The sequence below is a fragment of the Danio aesculapii genome, chromosome 1 (assembly GCF_903798145.1).
Source record: "Danio aesculapii chromosome 1, fDanAes4.1, whole genome shotgun sequence".
NCBI lineage: Eukaryota > Metazoa > Chordata > Actinopteri > Cypriniformes > Danionidae > Danio > Danio aesculapii.
This window is the reverse complement of record NC_079435.1, coordinates 56120786-56138723: the sequence shown is the minus strand read 5'-3', so window position 1 is coordinate 56138723 and position 17938 is coordinate 56120786. Positions and strand designations below refer to the sequence as shown.

General features: G+C 35.3%; 1 protein-coding gene across 1 annotated transcript; it reads left to right on the top strand.

The window, feature by feature from the left end:
• The first annotated feature begins 4322 nt into the window (after positions 1-4322).
• Positions 4323-17720, top strand: tuba8l2 (tubulin, alpha 8 like 2). The gene is made up of 4 exons (XM_056463192.1): positions 4323-4440; positions 13964-14186; positions 15517-15665; positions 16688-17720. The coding sequence occupies exons 1-4, from the start codon at positions 4438-4440 to the stop codon at positions 17660-17662; spliced, it is 1350 nt and encodes a 449-aa protein (XP_056319167.1). The 5' UTR covers positions 4323-4437; the 3' UTR covers positions 17663-17720.
• The last annotated feature ends 218 nt before the right edge of the window (positions 17721-17938 follow it).

Sequence of the window (17938 nt, the reverse complement as noted above, 5' to 3'; positions counted from 1 at the left end):
CTATCTATCTATCTATCTATCTATCTATCTATCTATCTATCTATCTATCTATCTATCTATCTATCTATCTATCTATCTATCTATCTATCTATCTGTCTATCTCTCTGTCTGTCTGTCTATCTATCTATCTATCTATCTATCTATCTATCTATCTATCTATCTATCTATCTATCTATCTATCTATCTATCTATCTATCTATCTGTCTATCTGTCTGTCTGTCTGCCTGTCTATTTGTCTGTCTGTCTGTCTGTCTGTCTGTCTGTCTGTGATCTATCTATCTATCTATCTATCTATCTATCTATCTATCTATCTATCTATCTATCTATCTATCTATCTATCTATCTATCTATCTATCTATCTATCTATCTATCTATCTATCTATTTATTATATATTTACTATAAAGTTTTCTAAGCATCACATTAAAGTGTGGTGTCATGGTGGCTCAGTGGGCAGCACGATCGCCTCACAGCAAGAAGGGGCTTTTAGTTTGCATGTTCTCCCCGTGTTGGTGTGGGTTTCTTCCAGGTGCTCCGTTTTGCTAGTGTCTGACATGCAAAGACATGCGCTATGTGTGAATTGAATAAGCTAAATTGGCCGTATAGTGTATGTGTGTGAATGCAAGACTGTATGGGTGTTTCCCAGTACTGGGTTGCAGCTGGAAGGGTATCCGCTGCATAAAACATTTGCTAGATAAGTTGGCAGTTCATTCCGCTGTGGCGACCCCAGATTAATAAAGGGACTAAGCCGAAAAGAAAATGAATGAACGACATTAAAGTGCAATGAAAAGGCTTAAATTAAGTGTAAATTAAGCCAGAAACAAATTAGCCAAATTAAAAACAGAACACAGAATGTATTTTCAGAAACTGTATTTTTAAATTATTTTATAACTCCATCTACTGGAAAATAATGCAAAGACTGTGCATAAGACATTTTATAATGTAAATGCGTAGGAAATATCATTTATTTATTAATTCATTCATTTTCCTTCATCTTAGTCCCTTATTTATCAGGGGTCACCACAGCGGAGTGAACCGCCTATTATTATTATTATTCTCTCTTTATTCCAGACACTAGGTCCAATAGTACAAAAGACAGACAAAACAATACAAACCACACAATATACATCAAATAAGACAGTTATGCCAATATTTCATCAAAGGTGACTGAAAACACCCTTCAGTAAGCCTAGCGTTTATCAACAACATTAAAATGCTATTATAAGACTTCTCCAATCTACAGATAAACTTATAGATCGAATTTCTCATCGAAGCAAAAAATTATCAAACTCCATACAAAATAATTCATTTGCACTGCACCATCTATGTTTTTTAAGAAGAATCCTTTTACAATCATTGCAACCTGCAGCTTATGGGGACTCTCTTATTTAAAATTATACCACAGAGGAGCTGTGTAGGCTATAAAGAACAGCAATAAGTTCTAAAGAGGTTAACCTTAACCTGCTCCGAACATAAATAAAACTTTCCACCAGCATATTTGCTTGAGCATATAACTTTCGACGTTCCCTGTACATATCATTATCATCACTCACATCTTCAGTAATGACATGCCCAAAACATGTAACAGTTTTACTAACACTTAAAACTTGCCCTGACAAATAATAAATATATCTCTATGTTCTCTGGTTCTACTTGTCGTGAAAACACTCTTCAAAATTATATTGCACATCATATCTCTGCCCATATATTAAGCAGCTGCTGAAAACCAGCGCTACTTGGGAAAAAGATAACCAAATCATCAGCAGGCATGTAATGATTTATAATAGCATCACCAAGCACACAGCCAGTCCTACAACTCATTCACGTAAACATTAAAAAGAGCAGACGAAAGTAAACCTCTTAGTCGTACTCCATTACATGCTTTAAATGTATCAGATACAGAATTGCCCCAAATAATCTGCATACTTTCATTAGTAGTAAATTAAAATTCTTAAAATACCTACTATTAGGTGTTTTAATTGTGCATGTATTTTTACCTGCATTATGGTTCGTTCTTCCTCATTTCAGAGATGTGAAAGTTAAGTACTGCATTTGTAAACAAGTTTATGAATCTTTGTTTAAAAGTAAAACCATTAAAATTTAATTTGAATGTAATTTAACCTTGTAAATGTAAAATGATTAGTTTTGCTATTTAATTTATGGAGTATGGAAAAGTGCAATTTTAAAAACATTGATTGTAAAAACATTTTTGTATATCTGAACAAATGTTAAAAATGTGTACTTTTCTGGATTCGTTTCATCAAACTTGAATTCATACAATTTAGGGCTCTATATAATGAACCTATTAAACTTGGTTCTATATAGCACTTCCTAAGGTTCTATATAGCACCAAAAAAGGTTTCCCTATTGGCCAGTTTCTACTGAGTGGTACGGTACGGTACGGTACGGTTTGGTACGCTTTTACGGCCGTTTCCACTGTCAAAAGGCGTACAAAACCGTACCATACCACTTTTTCGGCACCCTTTCGAAAGGGTACCAAACACAAGAAAGGGTACCAAAAGGCGGAGCTAGACGCGCAGCTGAATGCTACTGGTTTACAGAGATACGTCATTCGCTTACGCAACAAGCCAGAATAAAAAACAAAAAAACCGCCATGTTTGAAATATACAGCCGACGAGCCGAGAGATTACAGCGGAATTATAATTACATATAATAACGAGCCATGGTCGACCTGGGCTCAAACAAACCTTGTCGTCTGGATGAAGCCACAAAGGCATAGAGCAGAATTATCCTGTGCCCCGTAGTTTTTAACAAGGCAGTTTGAAGCGCGAGCGGTTTCGCTTTCTTGTTTGCGCTCGCCGCGTGTCTATATATGAAAGAACAAACTTCTTGAGCTGATGATAATTAACTGCGCTTGATTATTGACGTGCTTTTGAAACCTGATCCTGTCAGGCACTGACAAACGCGAGAGTGAAGCGCAAAAAAACAAAGAAGAAGCTGGAAAAAAAAGGAGCACATTATTTTTCAGCAAACATGAACTTATTATCTTCACCTTTTGGACTAATATGAACCAGGAATGATGGAATTGCTGTCTAACAGAGGCGACATGTGCTGCTGAATATTACAGATACAGATAAGAGGTTTTCACTGACTGTAGGCTATATTTTGTGTTGTTTTGAACCTAAATACAGACGAAATGTCTGCTATATGTAGTTCTTCTGTAGTTGGTAACATATCGGAGACTGTAAGGGGCTGTATGTGTTTATATATGTTCATTTATTTAGTTCTTTAATATAATTACAGAAGTTACAGTAGGCTGTTTTGCATTGTCATTGATCTGCAGTTATAATCAACTCATGTTCATTGAAAAGTTAGTAATAAACAGTATACATAAGTATTTATGTGTGTAAAGCATCTGTTTTGTGAGAAGTGCTTCTCATATGATATGTGAGCGACTCGTACAGCTTTATTGTAGACATTTCCTCGAGCGAAAATGACATAGACTGAAACTTTCTATCATACACCACGCCCACCTAAAGGGTACCCTTGGTAGTGGAAACGCAAACCTGATAAAGGTGACCCGTACCAAACCGAACCGTACCGTACCAGTCAGTGGAAACGAGCCATTAGATTACGATCCAAAGCACCACTTTTGGTGCTAATTAGCACCACTTGTGGCTCTAATTTGTGGTTCTATTTAGCACCCTTTTGGGGTTCTATATAGCACTTTTTATGGTTCTATAAAGCACCTTAAAAGATTGGCGCTATATAGCACCAAAAAGGATCTGCTATGATTACCAGCAAAAGAGGTTTTGGAGCTATTTAGCACCACGTATGGTTCTATTTAGTGGTTATATTTAGCACCATTTTATGGTTATATATAGCAATTCTTATGGTTCTATACAGCACCATTTGTCAAAGGTTCTAAAAAAGGTTCCCCTGTGATTACGAGCCAAAGAACCAGTTTTGGTGCTATTTAGCACCTTTTTTTTAAGAGTGTATTCATCTTTGTTTTAATTTACTGAAAAGCTTTTGATGATGATGATGATTATTATTATCATTATTAATATTATTATTATCATCATCATCATCATTATTATTATTATTATTATTATTATTATTATTATTATTATTATTATTATTATTATTGTTATTATTATTTTAAAGCGTCCTGTATATTGCCCTAATTGAATTCTCCTCAACATGTTAATGAAATCTGGCTGTTGTTGTTTTGCCTGGTCATTATTCATTACGTGTCTAAATATACTGTCCTACATAAGTGTGGGGAGTGAGTGCTGCAGTGAGTGTCTGTTGCTCCTCCTCTGTGCTGCTGCTGCTGCTGTAGGTATAAAGTCAAGCTGCTGTCAGTGAGTCTGTCAGACTGTCTCACTCATACCACATTGCAGGTACGCAGTGAGAGGGCAAGAGCTCTTTACAATACTTTCCAGGCAAAAAAACGAATTCAACCCTAAAGCAAAATGGTAAGTAGAGCATTATTTTATAATATAAATATACATTGAAAAATGATTTGCATGTAAGTAAACATATTGAGCAATCATGTAGGTATTAGTCGACACATTGCACATTTATCAATTGAGTATTTTAATAATACAGTAGATTTACAAATTACTATGTTTAAAGATGTAGACAACTGCTAGACAAAATGATCACATATGCATTTAGAGTTTCAATAGGCCTATATTAGTTATTTAAAAATATATATGTGTTCATATATCTCTCCTGTATAGCTAAATTTAGTCTGTCTCTTTAAATGTGTAGTTTTATTTGCCATATTGTTTTTATAGCTAGTTTTGAGCACACTTCACAACCATATTTCCACTAGTATGGAAACTGCTGAAAGGTTTATGCCTCCAGCAGTGTGGTTATGGGTGTGTTTGGGATTTTACTGAGCGCTGATGTGGCTTTTGGTCTCTTTTTTATGAGTGTGTGTGTCCTATGAGCCAGATACAAATCCATTTGTGCTGATGAGCTTGAATGTGAAAATAATAGTTTTTATTGCTGTAACTGTATATATCAGTTAGCAGACCTCTGCGTTTGTGAATATAGCTCAAGCTTTGGTTAAATAAGTGGAACATTGTGTGGGTTTCAGAATCCACCTACATTGTGAAACTGTAACGTCAGAGCCAACAAGTCACCCAAAGAAGTGTTGTGGGTCTGTTTTTTTAATGGAAAAGATATTAGAACCACATGTGTAGGAGATAGTTTGTAATGGACTCTGGGGACAAATGGTTTTCACATACTTAAAAGACCCAAATCACCCTCCTGAGGCCATTTTGTTTATCTTTTGGGTGCTTTGGATGCCACCCAAACCTTGAAAAATATTCCTTAAGATTTATTAAGTCATATCAGTGATTGTCTGGACTAAAACCTTAATACTTTTGTCTAATGTCACACTAAAAAAATGTTTTCTTTTATTTCCTTTACAAATTCATGAGCCCAGGTCAGTTACCACATGTTAACGATTAACAGACTGTCATATCACCTTCGTTTCCTTGTCAATTATTTGCTTTTTTTTTGCAATCATTAGACAGAATAAAGTTCAAGTTCATGTAAGTCACTTTAAAGATAATTTCATTCAAGTCAATTTCATAACAAAAATAAATATTACAACTAACTTCAGTTCTTATGGTTATCAAAGTACATAATACTTAACATATTTTTTTCCCTGCATAATCATTTATCAAATTGAATTAAGTTCACGCATGATTTTCCTTTTCCACTGACAACGCCTGAGCAAAGAAAGCTATTGTGTTAACAAATAGGCAAGCAGTTACTTGGGCGTTGTTTCAACTCATGCAAATCTGACTGTTCTAATCAATCAAATTTTAGCACTTTTTGTTTCAGATATGTGAAGTAAAGGGTAAAGTAGGTTGCAAATACTGTTTCACGTGTGATTCTGTCACTAGCGCCACCTAATGAGATTGCAAAAAATGATGACTGTCTCCAAACAGGTCTCCCCAATACATTTCTGTATAGAAACTACTTTAAACATCACAAGTAGGAAATTTTTACCACTGGACGGCGCATGTTTGCAACAAACAAAGGCATAGTTTGATGATGATGTGACTGAGTGTGGAATCATGGGAATTTTGGTCTTGATTACATCCTACAGGACTCCACTAAAAATCATGTTGATGGATGAGCTAAAGTATTCAAAACCTTTTATAAAGTTGAAGCAGAGTAAGGGGCCGATCTCACCAAATGCTGTTTTCCGTTCTGAAAACGCGAGGCACAACACACTGCCTTTGTTGAAAAGAAAAAAAGAAGCGCAGTTCGCTTTTTTATGTCACTAGGCAATGACTGAATCAGCTGCGTATTGTGTGCGAGTGTTGCTGCCGATATTGTTATAATTGTAATATTTAATAATATTGCAATGTTCAAGATTTGCAAAGTCATACAGATCTGGATAACTTGAAACAGCGACCACTAGTCTCTCTTCCATTTTTAAAAATCTCCATAGTCATCGTAGTCAACACAAACACTGCTGTCATCACAACGGAAACCCCGCCTCTGCTCTCATTTGATTGGAGAATGAAAAAGACACGACTGAAGTAACGCACCTTTTCCGATCAGAGTTTACCTTTTCTCAACACAAAGCGCACAGCTGCAAAAACGCGAGGCACACAGGGCACATAAGCAGCACACAAAACACTCGCAGCCATTAGCAAACCATTCAAAAAACTAGCCTCTTTAGCTCAAAACATGCGCAAAAAGTGCATTCGGTGTGATCGGCCCCTAAAGGCTGATTTATACTTCTGCGTCAAGCACACATGTATGGTCTCTGGTACTGCCTTCGCGCGGTTGCATACCTCTCGCTGTGGGTGGCGCCAATGCTGATGCGCACCTCTAAAAAAAATGTAACTACACGTCGCAACCACACGTAGCGTAAGCTCTGTGATTGGTCGGCTTGGTAGCGCTGATGAGTATGGGCGTGGGTGAGAGCCGTGCGAACCTGTTGGAGCGAGTGTTTACGAGTGTCGATTCCCGTGAAGGAGCTCCAGACGAAAACTTTTGTTTTGTGTTTACCTTATGATTAAAGTTGTTGCATGTCCGTCAGTTCCCGTCTTAGAATATGCGAGTTTTAGCTACTTGTACATTAAAGTAGCATCAGAAAAAACAAAATACCAGCAAAGAAACTTGACACAGAGGAACATAAAAACTTACTGCCAGCTAGTGTTTCGGATGTGTTTCGGACCAACAACGAGATGATCCCAAGGTTTCCATATCCTGGACCAGGCCGAATCCTGAGCAGCTACTGTGATGGTCATGGAAGAGTGGAAAACATGAGACTGATTCCTGTGACGCTCCAGAGACAGACTAGTCTTCGCTGAGGCCAGCTTCCAGCCTCCGCCACTGAGACTGCAGCTCTGCACAAGACGTTTGGCCAGCGGAGAAATTAAAATGGCCATGCCCAACTGAGTCTGGTTTCTCTCAAGGTTTTTTTTCTTCACTTCCGCCATTAGTGAAGTTTTTTTTCCCTCTCCGCTGTCGCCACTGGCTTGCATGGTTCGGGATCTGTAGAGCTGCGCATCGTTGGATTTGCCCTTCAATATTTGGACTCTCAGTAGTGATTATGAAACCACACTGAACTGAGCTAAACTGAACTTAAACACTACAAACTGAACTACACTGTTCATTTTTACTATGACCTTTTATGTGAAGCTGCTTTGACACAATCTACATTGTATAAGCGCTATACAAATAAAGGTGAATTGAATTGAATTGTTTATTGCAGAGCAACACAAACAGCACACAAAAGGATAAATGCACGGCAACACGCAAGGCAGGTGCCGTGGGTCACGCCAATCACTCTACGCAGAAGTATAAACCAGCCTAAGGAGTGAAATGAAAGTCCTGAATCAATTGCTAATGAGAGACGTGGCACAAGCAGCAAAGCTTTTATTATGCCACAGTCCATTGCTTCCAGTTCTTTGGCTCGTGTTTATGTCGGAAGACGCTGTTTTATAATACTAAAACATTTTAGGCTTCTGTTATAATGCTGTATTGTGCAGTCTAATAAAATGCACAACATATTAGTTAGTGTGAAACAAAATTTACAATGTTTATTTTGCAAGCTCATGTTGTTATTTTAAAGGTGAAAATGTTTTTGTGCAAGTTAATGCATTGAAAAAAAAAGTTTGTTTCGGTAATCTTCAGCAAAAGTCTGACCATTTGCTTCCGCGTCTGGAGTGTCGGTCCTTCTGTTCACATAATATCTTTTTTAAGCACACCCCTCTAACTGCTAGTCAGCTATGAGGGAATAATGCACAAAAGAAAGCCCCACCCCCTACTCAATATTCAATGTCAGTTGGAAGTACATCAAAATACTCAAATAAGAGTCTCAGCAACTTCAGATTCACACAGATTTTAAAGCATCTTTGGTTTTTCTATAAAACCAAACTAGAAATCGAGGGTATGACTTCATTAGCATTAGCACTTCATTAGCATGACATGTTAAGACAGCATATCATGATTTTGCCAAGTACAATGTGATCCTGGATTAGCATCTATGTTGATCCTAGGACATCATTTTAGTTGGAAAATGTAATCCATACCTATTCTCTACCCCTAAACCCAACCATAACTCAAAATTATTCCCAAAATCAGAGGGGAATTATAGTTGGATAACAATCATGTAGAAGTGCATAGACCTAATCGTAAGCCTAAACTTAACATAAACGGTAAACATATCCCTTAATTCTGATTGGCTGATTGGAATGTTGTTCCAGGATCAACGTAGATGTTAATCCAGGATTATGTCCTACTAGATGGAATCAGGTTGGCGTGTTAGCACAGGTCCATGTCACTAGTTAAAATCGCTTATTTCTCTGGATTTGAACATCCTTTAAAACATCTGGGATAATGTAAGTTCAGAGGTCAGCAATATATATAATTTAGGATATAATTTTGAATATTTTAATGAAAAAGTTTAACATATTGTTCCATTAAAACCAGTCAAATTATATAAAAAGTGAATTATTCAAATATGATTCATCTCTGATGTTGAGTTAATATTGTATTGTCAGCTAATGCAATTTTTAAAAACAACTATTGTTTGCAAACATACATATCTGTTTATTTCTAGTTTAAGCTTTGATTTTGGTTTCCCCAGGCCATGTATTATAATTTGCATGTATTCTGAGATGATGTGAAATTTATGAGGCAACAGAATTCGTGCAAGTTAAAAAAAAAATGCAGAAAAACAAGGTATCAGCTAACTGTGAGGTCAAAAGATGAGTAGAAAGTGTTCATGGGTTGGTGGAGGAGGGTTTGAATAGCTAGTGGGGAAAGATGACTTGTAACGACCCATAAATAACTTCTAACCTGGCTGCCATGCCCAAACTAGGCAGTCCCATGTGCCTGTGTAATGTCCCATTCCCCTCCCCACTGACACACCAATAGACAGAGAGGGACGGGGGGTAAAAATAGAGCCCCAACCCCAGGAGAGTGAATCCAGAGGAAGAGTCAAGCCCACAGAGGAGAAGCAGAGTCTGGATATTTCTTCTCAGGCTGAAGTAGGCCATCTCTCTGGAGCACAGGCACAGATTTAAGGGCTGAATCATTACAGAGCACTTTTATTGCAACCCCACGTGACTTTCATTTTTGCATCGTTGTTTTGACTGCATAATGGCAACACCTACTTTTATGCATTTGGCAGATACTTGTAACTTAACAATTTGCATATTAGCAGTCCTTGAATTCCCTGGAAATGAAAACGTTGGCCTTGATTTTGATTGTGCAACACAATATGTACAGTTATTAGCCTTCTTGAATTATTAGCCCCCTGTATATTTTGTTCCCAAATTTCTGTTTAACAGGAAGAAGATTTTTCTCAACACATTTCTAAACATAATAGTTTAATAACTCATTTCTATAAACTGATTTTTTTTATCTTTTTCATGATGCGAGTTTATACCTTTCAAGATACTAGTATTCATCTTAAAGTGCTATTTAAAAGTTAACTAGGTTAATTAGATTAATTAGGCAAGTTATTATAACAATGTTTTCTTTCTGTAGTCAATCAAAAAAATGTATTGTTTAAGAGGGCTAGTAATATTGACCTTCAAATGGTTTAAAAAAATAATAATAACACAAAAAATAACACAAATAAGACTTTCTCCAGAAGAAAAAATATTAAATGAAACTCTGTGAAAAATTCCTTGCTCTGTCATTCATCAACCGTCTGTTTGGCAATTTGGGTTTATTTACTGTATAACAATTTTAATCAAAATTGGTACTTGGTAATTTGTATAACAAATTTCACACTTTAGGAATATAATATAATATAATATAATATAATATAATATAATATAATTTAATATAATATAATATAATATAATATAATATAATATAATATAATATAATATAATATAATATAATATAGGCGACGCAGTGGCACAGTAGGTAGTGCTGTCGCCTCACAGCAAGAAGCTTGCTGGTTCGAGCCTCGGCTGGGTCAGTTGGCGTTTCTGTGTGGAGTTTGCATGTTCTCCCTGCGTTCGCGTGGGTTTCCTCCGGGTGCTCCGGTTTCCCCCACAGTCCAAAGACATGTGGTAAAGGTGAATTGGGTAGGCTAAATTGTCCGTAGTGTACCTGTGTGAATGAGTGTGTATGGATGTTTCCCAGGATGGGTTGCGGCTGGAAGGGCATCCGCTGCGTGAAACATGTGCTTGATAAGTTGGTGGTTCATTCCGCTGTGGTGACCCCGGATTAATAAAGGGACTAAGCTGAAATTAATGAATAATATAATATAATATGATATAATATAATATAATATAATATAATATAATATAATATAATATAATATAATATAATATAATATAATATAAAAATTCAGCAAATATTCCTGCTATTTAAAATAAAATTTTATTCAAAAAATATGGCTGATTAGCTGATTTTCTGCTTAAGAAACATGTTTTATTATTATCAATGCTGAAAACAGCTGCGTGCTGTTTTTTCTTTTTTGAATACCATGAAGCACAACATCTTTTCAGAACGCTTAGACGACTAAGCTCAAAAGAACATTTAAAAACAAGTACATTTTATAACTGAAAAGTTATAAATAACACATACAGATGAAGTCAGAATTATTAGCCCCCTTTGAATTTTTTTTCTTTTTTGAATATTTCCCAAATGATGTTTAACAGAGCAAGGAAATTTTCACAGTATGTCTGATCATTTTTTTTTCTTCTGGAGAAAGTCTTATTTGTTTTATTTTGGCTAGAATAAACACAGTTTTAAATTTTTCATGAACCATTTTAAGGTCAGAATTATTAGCCCCTTTAAGCTAATTTTTTTTTTCAATAGTCTACAGAACAAACCATTGTTATACAATAACTTGCCTAATTACCCTAACCTGCCTAGTTAACCTAATTAAGCCTTTAAATGTCACTTTAAGCTGTCTTGAAAAATATCTAGTCAAATATTATTTAGTCATCATGGCAAAGATAAAATAAATCAGTTATTAGAAATTAGTTATTAAAACTATTATGTTTAGAAATGTGTTGAAAAAAAATCTTCTCTCTGTTAAACAGAAATTGGGGGGGGGGGGAAATAAACACGGGGGCTAATAATTCTGTCTTCAACTATGTATTTACAGTCAGTTTTGATCAAATAAATGCATTTATGTTGATAAAAGAAAAAACAGCCAATTTGAACCATAAGTAAAGCCTACTATATAAAATTGCAAGTAACAACATCTCCCATTTTACCTCCTCATACTCATTATCAGTTTTTCCATTCATTGATCTTCAACTTTCTTTTAGGACGCATACTATGAATTCCTCGTTAGGGTGCAGCTCTGATTTGAACCTGTCGGGGCTGTTGTCGACACCTCAAGCCTCATCTTGCTGCTTCAGTCTTGTTTGTGGAAGGTTTTTAGTGTGTGTATGTGTGAAGAGAAAATAACGGCTGTGAGGGTTAGTAGGTCTGTCTGCCATATGTTTCTAGTGTCACATCGTAAAAGGCCTACAGGTCGAGTCTTTCAGGAAACTCCCTTTACAAACAAACAGAGGTGATTAACTAGGCTATAACGCGCCACAGTATGCATTCAAGGACGGTTCAGACGTTGTTATCTCAGGGTTGATATGTAGATAAGAACAAACTTACAATGACAAACATGTTTGGTGGCTTTTTGAGGAATCTGATAGGCACATTTTTCTGTCCTGATTCCTGTCAGCTGCAGACGTCAGTCATCTGTGAATGGGATACTGGAGTAGACCACCCTCACTCTAATAATAATAATAATAAAGGAACGTTTTGGGTTTTCGTCTGCCCCCTGGTGGGCGAAACTAAAATTTTAAACAGCTGTTATTTAGTTGGAAAAAACTCAAGGGTGTGGGCTTCTTATTGGATAGACATGTATATATATAAAATATGTGCATTAAAATGTAAACTGACGCATGCCCGTTTTTCTTTTGGAAAAAAAGAATCTGTAAAATTCTTAAAAATGCAAGAATTCAATGTATTGTATTAAATTAGTTAATTTGTTTACATTTTGGGCCTTATGTCATTTTTATTGGATAGACCTAAAGCAAAAATAAAGTGCAGTAAGAAAAGTAAACAGATTTTTTGTGGATTTATTTGGAATGTCAGTTGGAAAATGCAATACATATACATTTATTATTATTATTATTATTATTATTATTATTATTATTATTATTATTACTATTATTATTATTATTATTATTATTAATATTATTATTACTATTATTATTATTATTATTATTATCATTATTATTATTACTATTATTATTATTATTACTATTATTATTATTATTATTGTTATTATTATTACTATTATTATTATTATTACTATTATTATTATTATTATTGTTATTATTAGTATAACTACTATTAGTAGTAGTATTTTTATTATTATTATTATTATTATTATTATTATTATTATTATTATTATTATTATTATTATTAATATTATTATTATCATTCATTCATTCCTTTTCTTTTTTGGCTTAGTCCCTTTATTAATCAGGGGTCGCCACAGCGGAATGAACCGCAAACTTTTTCAGCATATGTTTTATGCAGCGGATACCCTTCCAGCTGCAACCCATCACTGGGAAACACCATACACACTTATTCACACACATACACTACGGACAATTTAGTTTATTCAGTTCACCAGTAGCACATGTCTTTGGACATGTGGGGGACACCGGAGTACCCGGAGGAAACCCACGCCAACACAGAGAGAACATGCAAACTCCACACAGAAACGTCAACTGACCCAGCCGTGGGTTCCCCAGCTTCTTGCTGTGAGGTGACAGCGCTACCCACTGCACCACCGTATTATTATTATTATTATTATTACTATTATTATTATTATTATTGTGTATTAATTGGATAGACACTTTTTATAAATTTTGTTGCTGTTAATGTAATATTTCAGTTTTTGATTTCTAATTTTAATTTTAGGTTTGTTCCTTTTTATCCGAAGCCACTCAGAGTTTGTGATATTGGTTACTGAAAAGATATATTATCATTATTATTATTATGATGATGTTGATGAATATTATTACTTTATCAAAATGAATAAACAAACTAAAAAAGACTAAAGATTTGTACTGGGCAAAGATTAATCGCGATTAATCGCATCCTGTGTGTGTTAAATACACACATAAAAACAAAGCTATGCAACACAATTTTGTTACATGGATATTTAAACGTATATATAATTGGTATCACATGCAAATATATTTTAGATCTAAATATAAATAAACATTTTCTCAAATATATGCATGCATGTGTATATTTATATATACATAATAATACATGTACACAGTACACACACTTAGGTAAAAACAAACTTTTATTTTGTATACGATACGATTCATTTTTGCACAGGACTACAAAAAAATGTGTGGTAAGAAAGTATATATGCTGATCGATATTGATTAAGTGATTGTGATTTTCACATTGACTTTGAGCATCCCTCATTCACTAATGTGACTCATCTCCTCTCCTCAGCGTGAGTGTATATCTGTGCACGTGGGTCAGGCTGGTGTCCAGATGGGCAACACCTGCTGGGAGCTCTACTGTCTGGAGCACGGCATCCAGCCGGACGGGCAGATGCCCAGCCACAAACCAGTGGGCGGACACGACGACTCCTTCACCACCTTCTTCAGCGAGACTGGAGCCGGCAAATACGTACCCCGGGCGATATTTGTAGACCTGGAGCCGACAGTCATTGGTAAATCATCACAGGGTTTAATTGAAGGAAACAGGAGCACATGCATACGTGATTTTACCATTATACCACATGCAACACAGAGTAACATTAGTGTAGTCATGTTAGAAAGATGTCGGCATCTGCTATCTGTAATGCTTTTAATACTACTTTAATTATGAATAAGACAAAGAATGCTCCAGTGGTTTCCTCAGAACTCCACATAATAAAGGTAAATATAATATATATATATATATATATATATATATATATATATATATATATATATATATATATATATATATATATATATATATATATATATATATATATAAGTAGTAAATAATATAATAAAAATAATATATTTAAGTAGAAAATAGTAATAAATATATTTTGAACATTCCTAGCATTCTTTGCATATCTAATATAAGTAAATATGGATTTAATTTATTTAAATTTGTATAAAGAGTAATGTGGGATTGTGCAATTGTTTACATTAAATATACAGTTCTCAGCATGAGTGAGAACATTTAGACAATATATTTTGGTGCATTTACATGTAATTAAAAAAAAAATTATAATAATTTTATAAATAATTATATCCATTAAAATTTGGTCACCTAACATCTTTAGAAATAGAAATATAACACATCCGGAAAGTTAATAAGTTTAAATTCAAACTAGTTATTGCAAATAAAAATTACAAAATACAAATACTAAATTTAATATATTATTTTGTTTCTCTTAATTTTTCTTGTTTATAAAATTGTATTTAATAGGTGCTAGTTTTTGCACAGTGATCTTCATTTTTTAGTTATTTATTTATTTTATTTATTTGTTTATTTGGCAGGGACAGTGTACATTAATTAGTATTTCTGCAAATGCACAAGAATTAGCCAGAAGGCTACTTTTCATCAGTTGTCCCTGGACAGATGTTAAAATTGTCAACCTAAAAAACAATACAAAAATTATACAATCAATCAAGCATGGTTAAGAAGCACTAAAATTTGTAAATGTACAAATTAAACTAAAAACACCAACATTATGTACAATTTTTTTGTTAGATTCATTCCAGTTTTGGCTTTGATACTGACTAATCTAATGTATATGGACAGACATATTATTGCAAAGCATCCTGTAGAAAATAATCATTTAAAATAGAGATCTGCGAGGGGTGAACTAATTTATGCTGAGCGCTTTAAATAATTTTAAATTTGTATTATGTCATATGATAAAGTATCCAATATCATTTAAAATTAAATATTAATATTTAATTTTCATTTCGAAACCATTTCAAAACATATAAATAGTTTTAGATCAGGATTTGGTTTAATGTAATCCTGTTTTGTTTCAGATGAGGTCCGCACAGGCTCTTACCGCCAGCTGTTTCACCCCGAGCAGCTCATCTCAGGAAAAGAGGATGCAGCGAATAACTACGCCCGCGGTCACTACACCATCGGCAAGGAGATCATTGACTCCGTGCTGGATCGCATTCGTAAACTGGTAATGCCAAACACTTACATTAGCTTACAAAAGAAATTGTTCACCTAAAAAATTGCTCATTTCCTCACCTCAGGCAATATGTGTGGATTATTTGGTTAGAGTAAAAAAGGAATACATTACAATCTAAAGTATTTTTTGCTTGAAAGAAATGCAAATTTTTTTTACTGCTTTACTTATTTTAATATTTATTTTACAAAAGAAATAAATGGAAAAATAACAATGCATACTTTTACGCTACTTTCCTTAAAAAAGTAACCATGTAACACATTTAGTTCCTTTTTTTTAAAAGTGACATTAGACATTTTTTTCAGTAGAACTACATATGAAGTCACAATTCTCATTTCTGGATTAAATCTATTTCTGCAAAAAACAGTTTAATTAAATGTGTCAAATGATAATTAAACAGATATCCAGCTTTTGCCACCAAAAAGACGTTTCAGGCAACCTCAAGTAAGGAAAAATGTGTATCAGATGTCATTTGTGCCAACTTAGAATATTAAATACTGTGATTTGTGTTTGAGTAGGGTTAATTGTGTTATGTTTTTAATTGGTGACTGTTGCTTTAAATTCAAATGAGATTGTGCTCCTAGCCACTATTTTGAAAAGAGGGCGGAGCTAAAATGCCTATGTGGCAGATTTAAAACAGCTGCTTCTCACTCAGGATCATTTATGCTAATGAGGGAAAGATGTCTAATGGGCGGGGTTTTCCCCTCTTATAACATGTACAAAGGGGGAATGTTGATCAAAGTGTTTCTATTTTATCAAGTGTGATTATAAAAATTGAATTAATTCATATTTACCACTAGAGGATGGCTATATTCACACATTGTTGCCACACAACTGTGTTTAAGCACCTTATAAAAGTAATTTTTGCATAATAGATCCCCTTTAAACTAAATTAATAGCCATCTCATGCATGTCCCATAAAGCTTGTACTTTAAACATGACTACGAATTTGTTGATTCATCAACCAATATTCAGTGGCTCTTTAAAAATAATTTTTAATTATTTGATACCCGCAGGCTGACCAGTGCACAGGACTGCAAGGTTTCCTGGTCTTCCACAGTTTCGGTGGAGGCACGGGCTCAGGTTTCACCTCCCTTCTGATGGAGCGTCTCTCGGTTGACTTCGGGAAGAAGTCCAAGCTTGAGTTTGCTATTTACCCAGCTCCACAGGTGTCTACGGCTGTGGTGGAGCCGTACAACTCCATCCTGACCACCCACACCACCCTGGAGCACTCCGACTGCGCCTTCATGGTGGACAACGAGGCCATCTACGACATCTGCAGGAGAAACCTAGATATCGAGCGCCCGTCCTACACCAACCTCAACAGGCTCATCAGCCAGATCGTTTCCTCCATCACTGCCTCTCTGCGCTTCGACGGTGCTTTAAACGTCGACCTGACGGAGTTCCAGACCAATTTAGTGCCCTACCCTCGCATCCACTTTCCTCTGGCCACATACGCTCCAGTGATCTCCGCTGAGAAAGCCTACCACGAGCAGCTCTCTGTGGCGGAAATCACCAACTCCTGTTTCGAGCCCAGCAACCAGATGGTGAAGTGCGACCCGCGGCATGGGAAATACATGGCGTGCTGTTTGCTCTACAGGGGAGACGTGGTGCCAAAAGACGTCAACGTGGCCATCGCCGCCATCAAGACCAAGAGAAGCATCCAGTTTGTGGATTGGTGTCCTACTGGTTTCAAAGTGGGCATCAATTATCAGCCCCCGACTGTGGTTCCTGGAGGAGATCTGGCTAAGGTGCAAAGAGCCGTTTGCATGCTAAGCAACACCACAGCCATTGCTGAAGCTTGGGCTCGTCTGGACCACAAGTTCGACCTGATGTACGCCAAGAGAGCCTTCGTGCACTGGTATGTGGGTGAGGGGATGGAGGAAGGGGAATTTTCTGAGGCCCGAGAAGATATGGCAGCTCTGGAGAAGGACTACGAAGAAGTGGGCATTGATTCGTTTGAGGAAGATGAGGAGGGGGAAGAGTTCTAAAAGAGAAAAGTGTTTGCTTGTTTTTCTACTAAAAAACTAAATAAAGTAAAGCTTTTAATTGTGCTGTTGTGTTTTTTTATGTGGTGCTGAGATTGTGAGAATATGCAATTAAACTTTTTTATTACTCTTAACATTGACAATGAAACATTTGTAAATACTATTATCATGTTTTATACTGCGTTATTATTATATAATATTGTTTTGATATAATATGTATTATTTCTCTATATAAATAATTTTTATTAATTTTGGTTTTAAAATATTTATTGGTTTTAA

Coding starts and splice junctions, on each gene's coding strand:
- tuba8l2 (XM_056463192.1), top strand. Junction 14,187..15,516: donor CCTGGAGCCGACAGTCATTG/GTAAATCATCAC, acceptor GTTTTGTTTCAG/ATGAGGTCCGCACAGGCTCT. Junction 15,666..16,687: donor TGGATCGCATTCGTAAACTG/GTAATGCCAAAC, acceptor TGATACCCGCAG/GCTGACCAGTGCACAGGACT.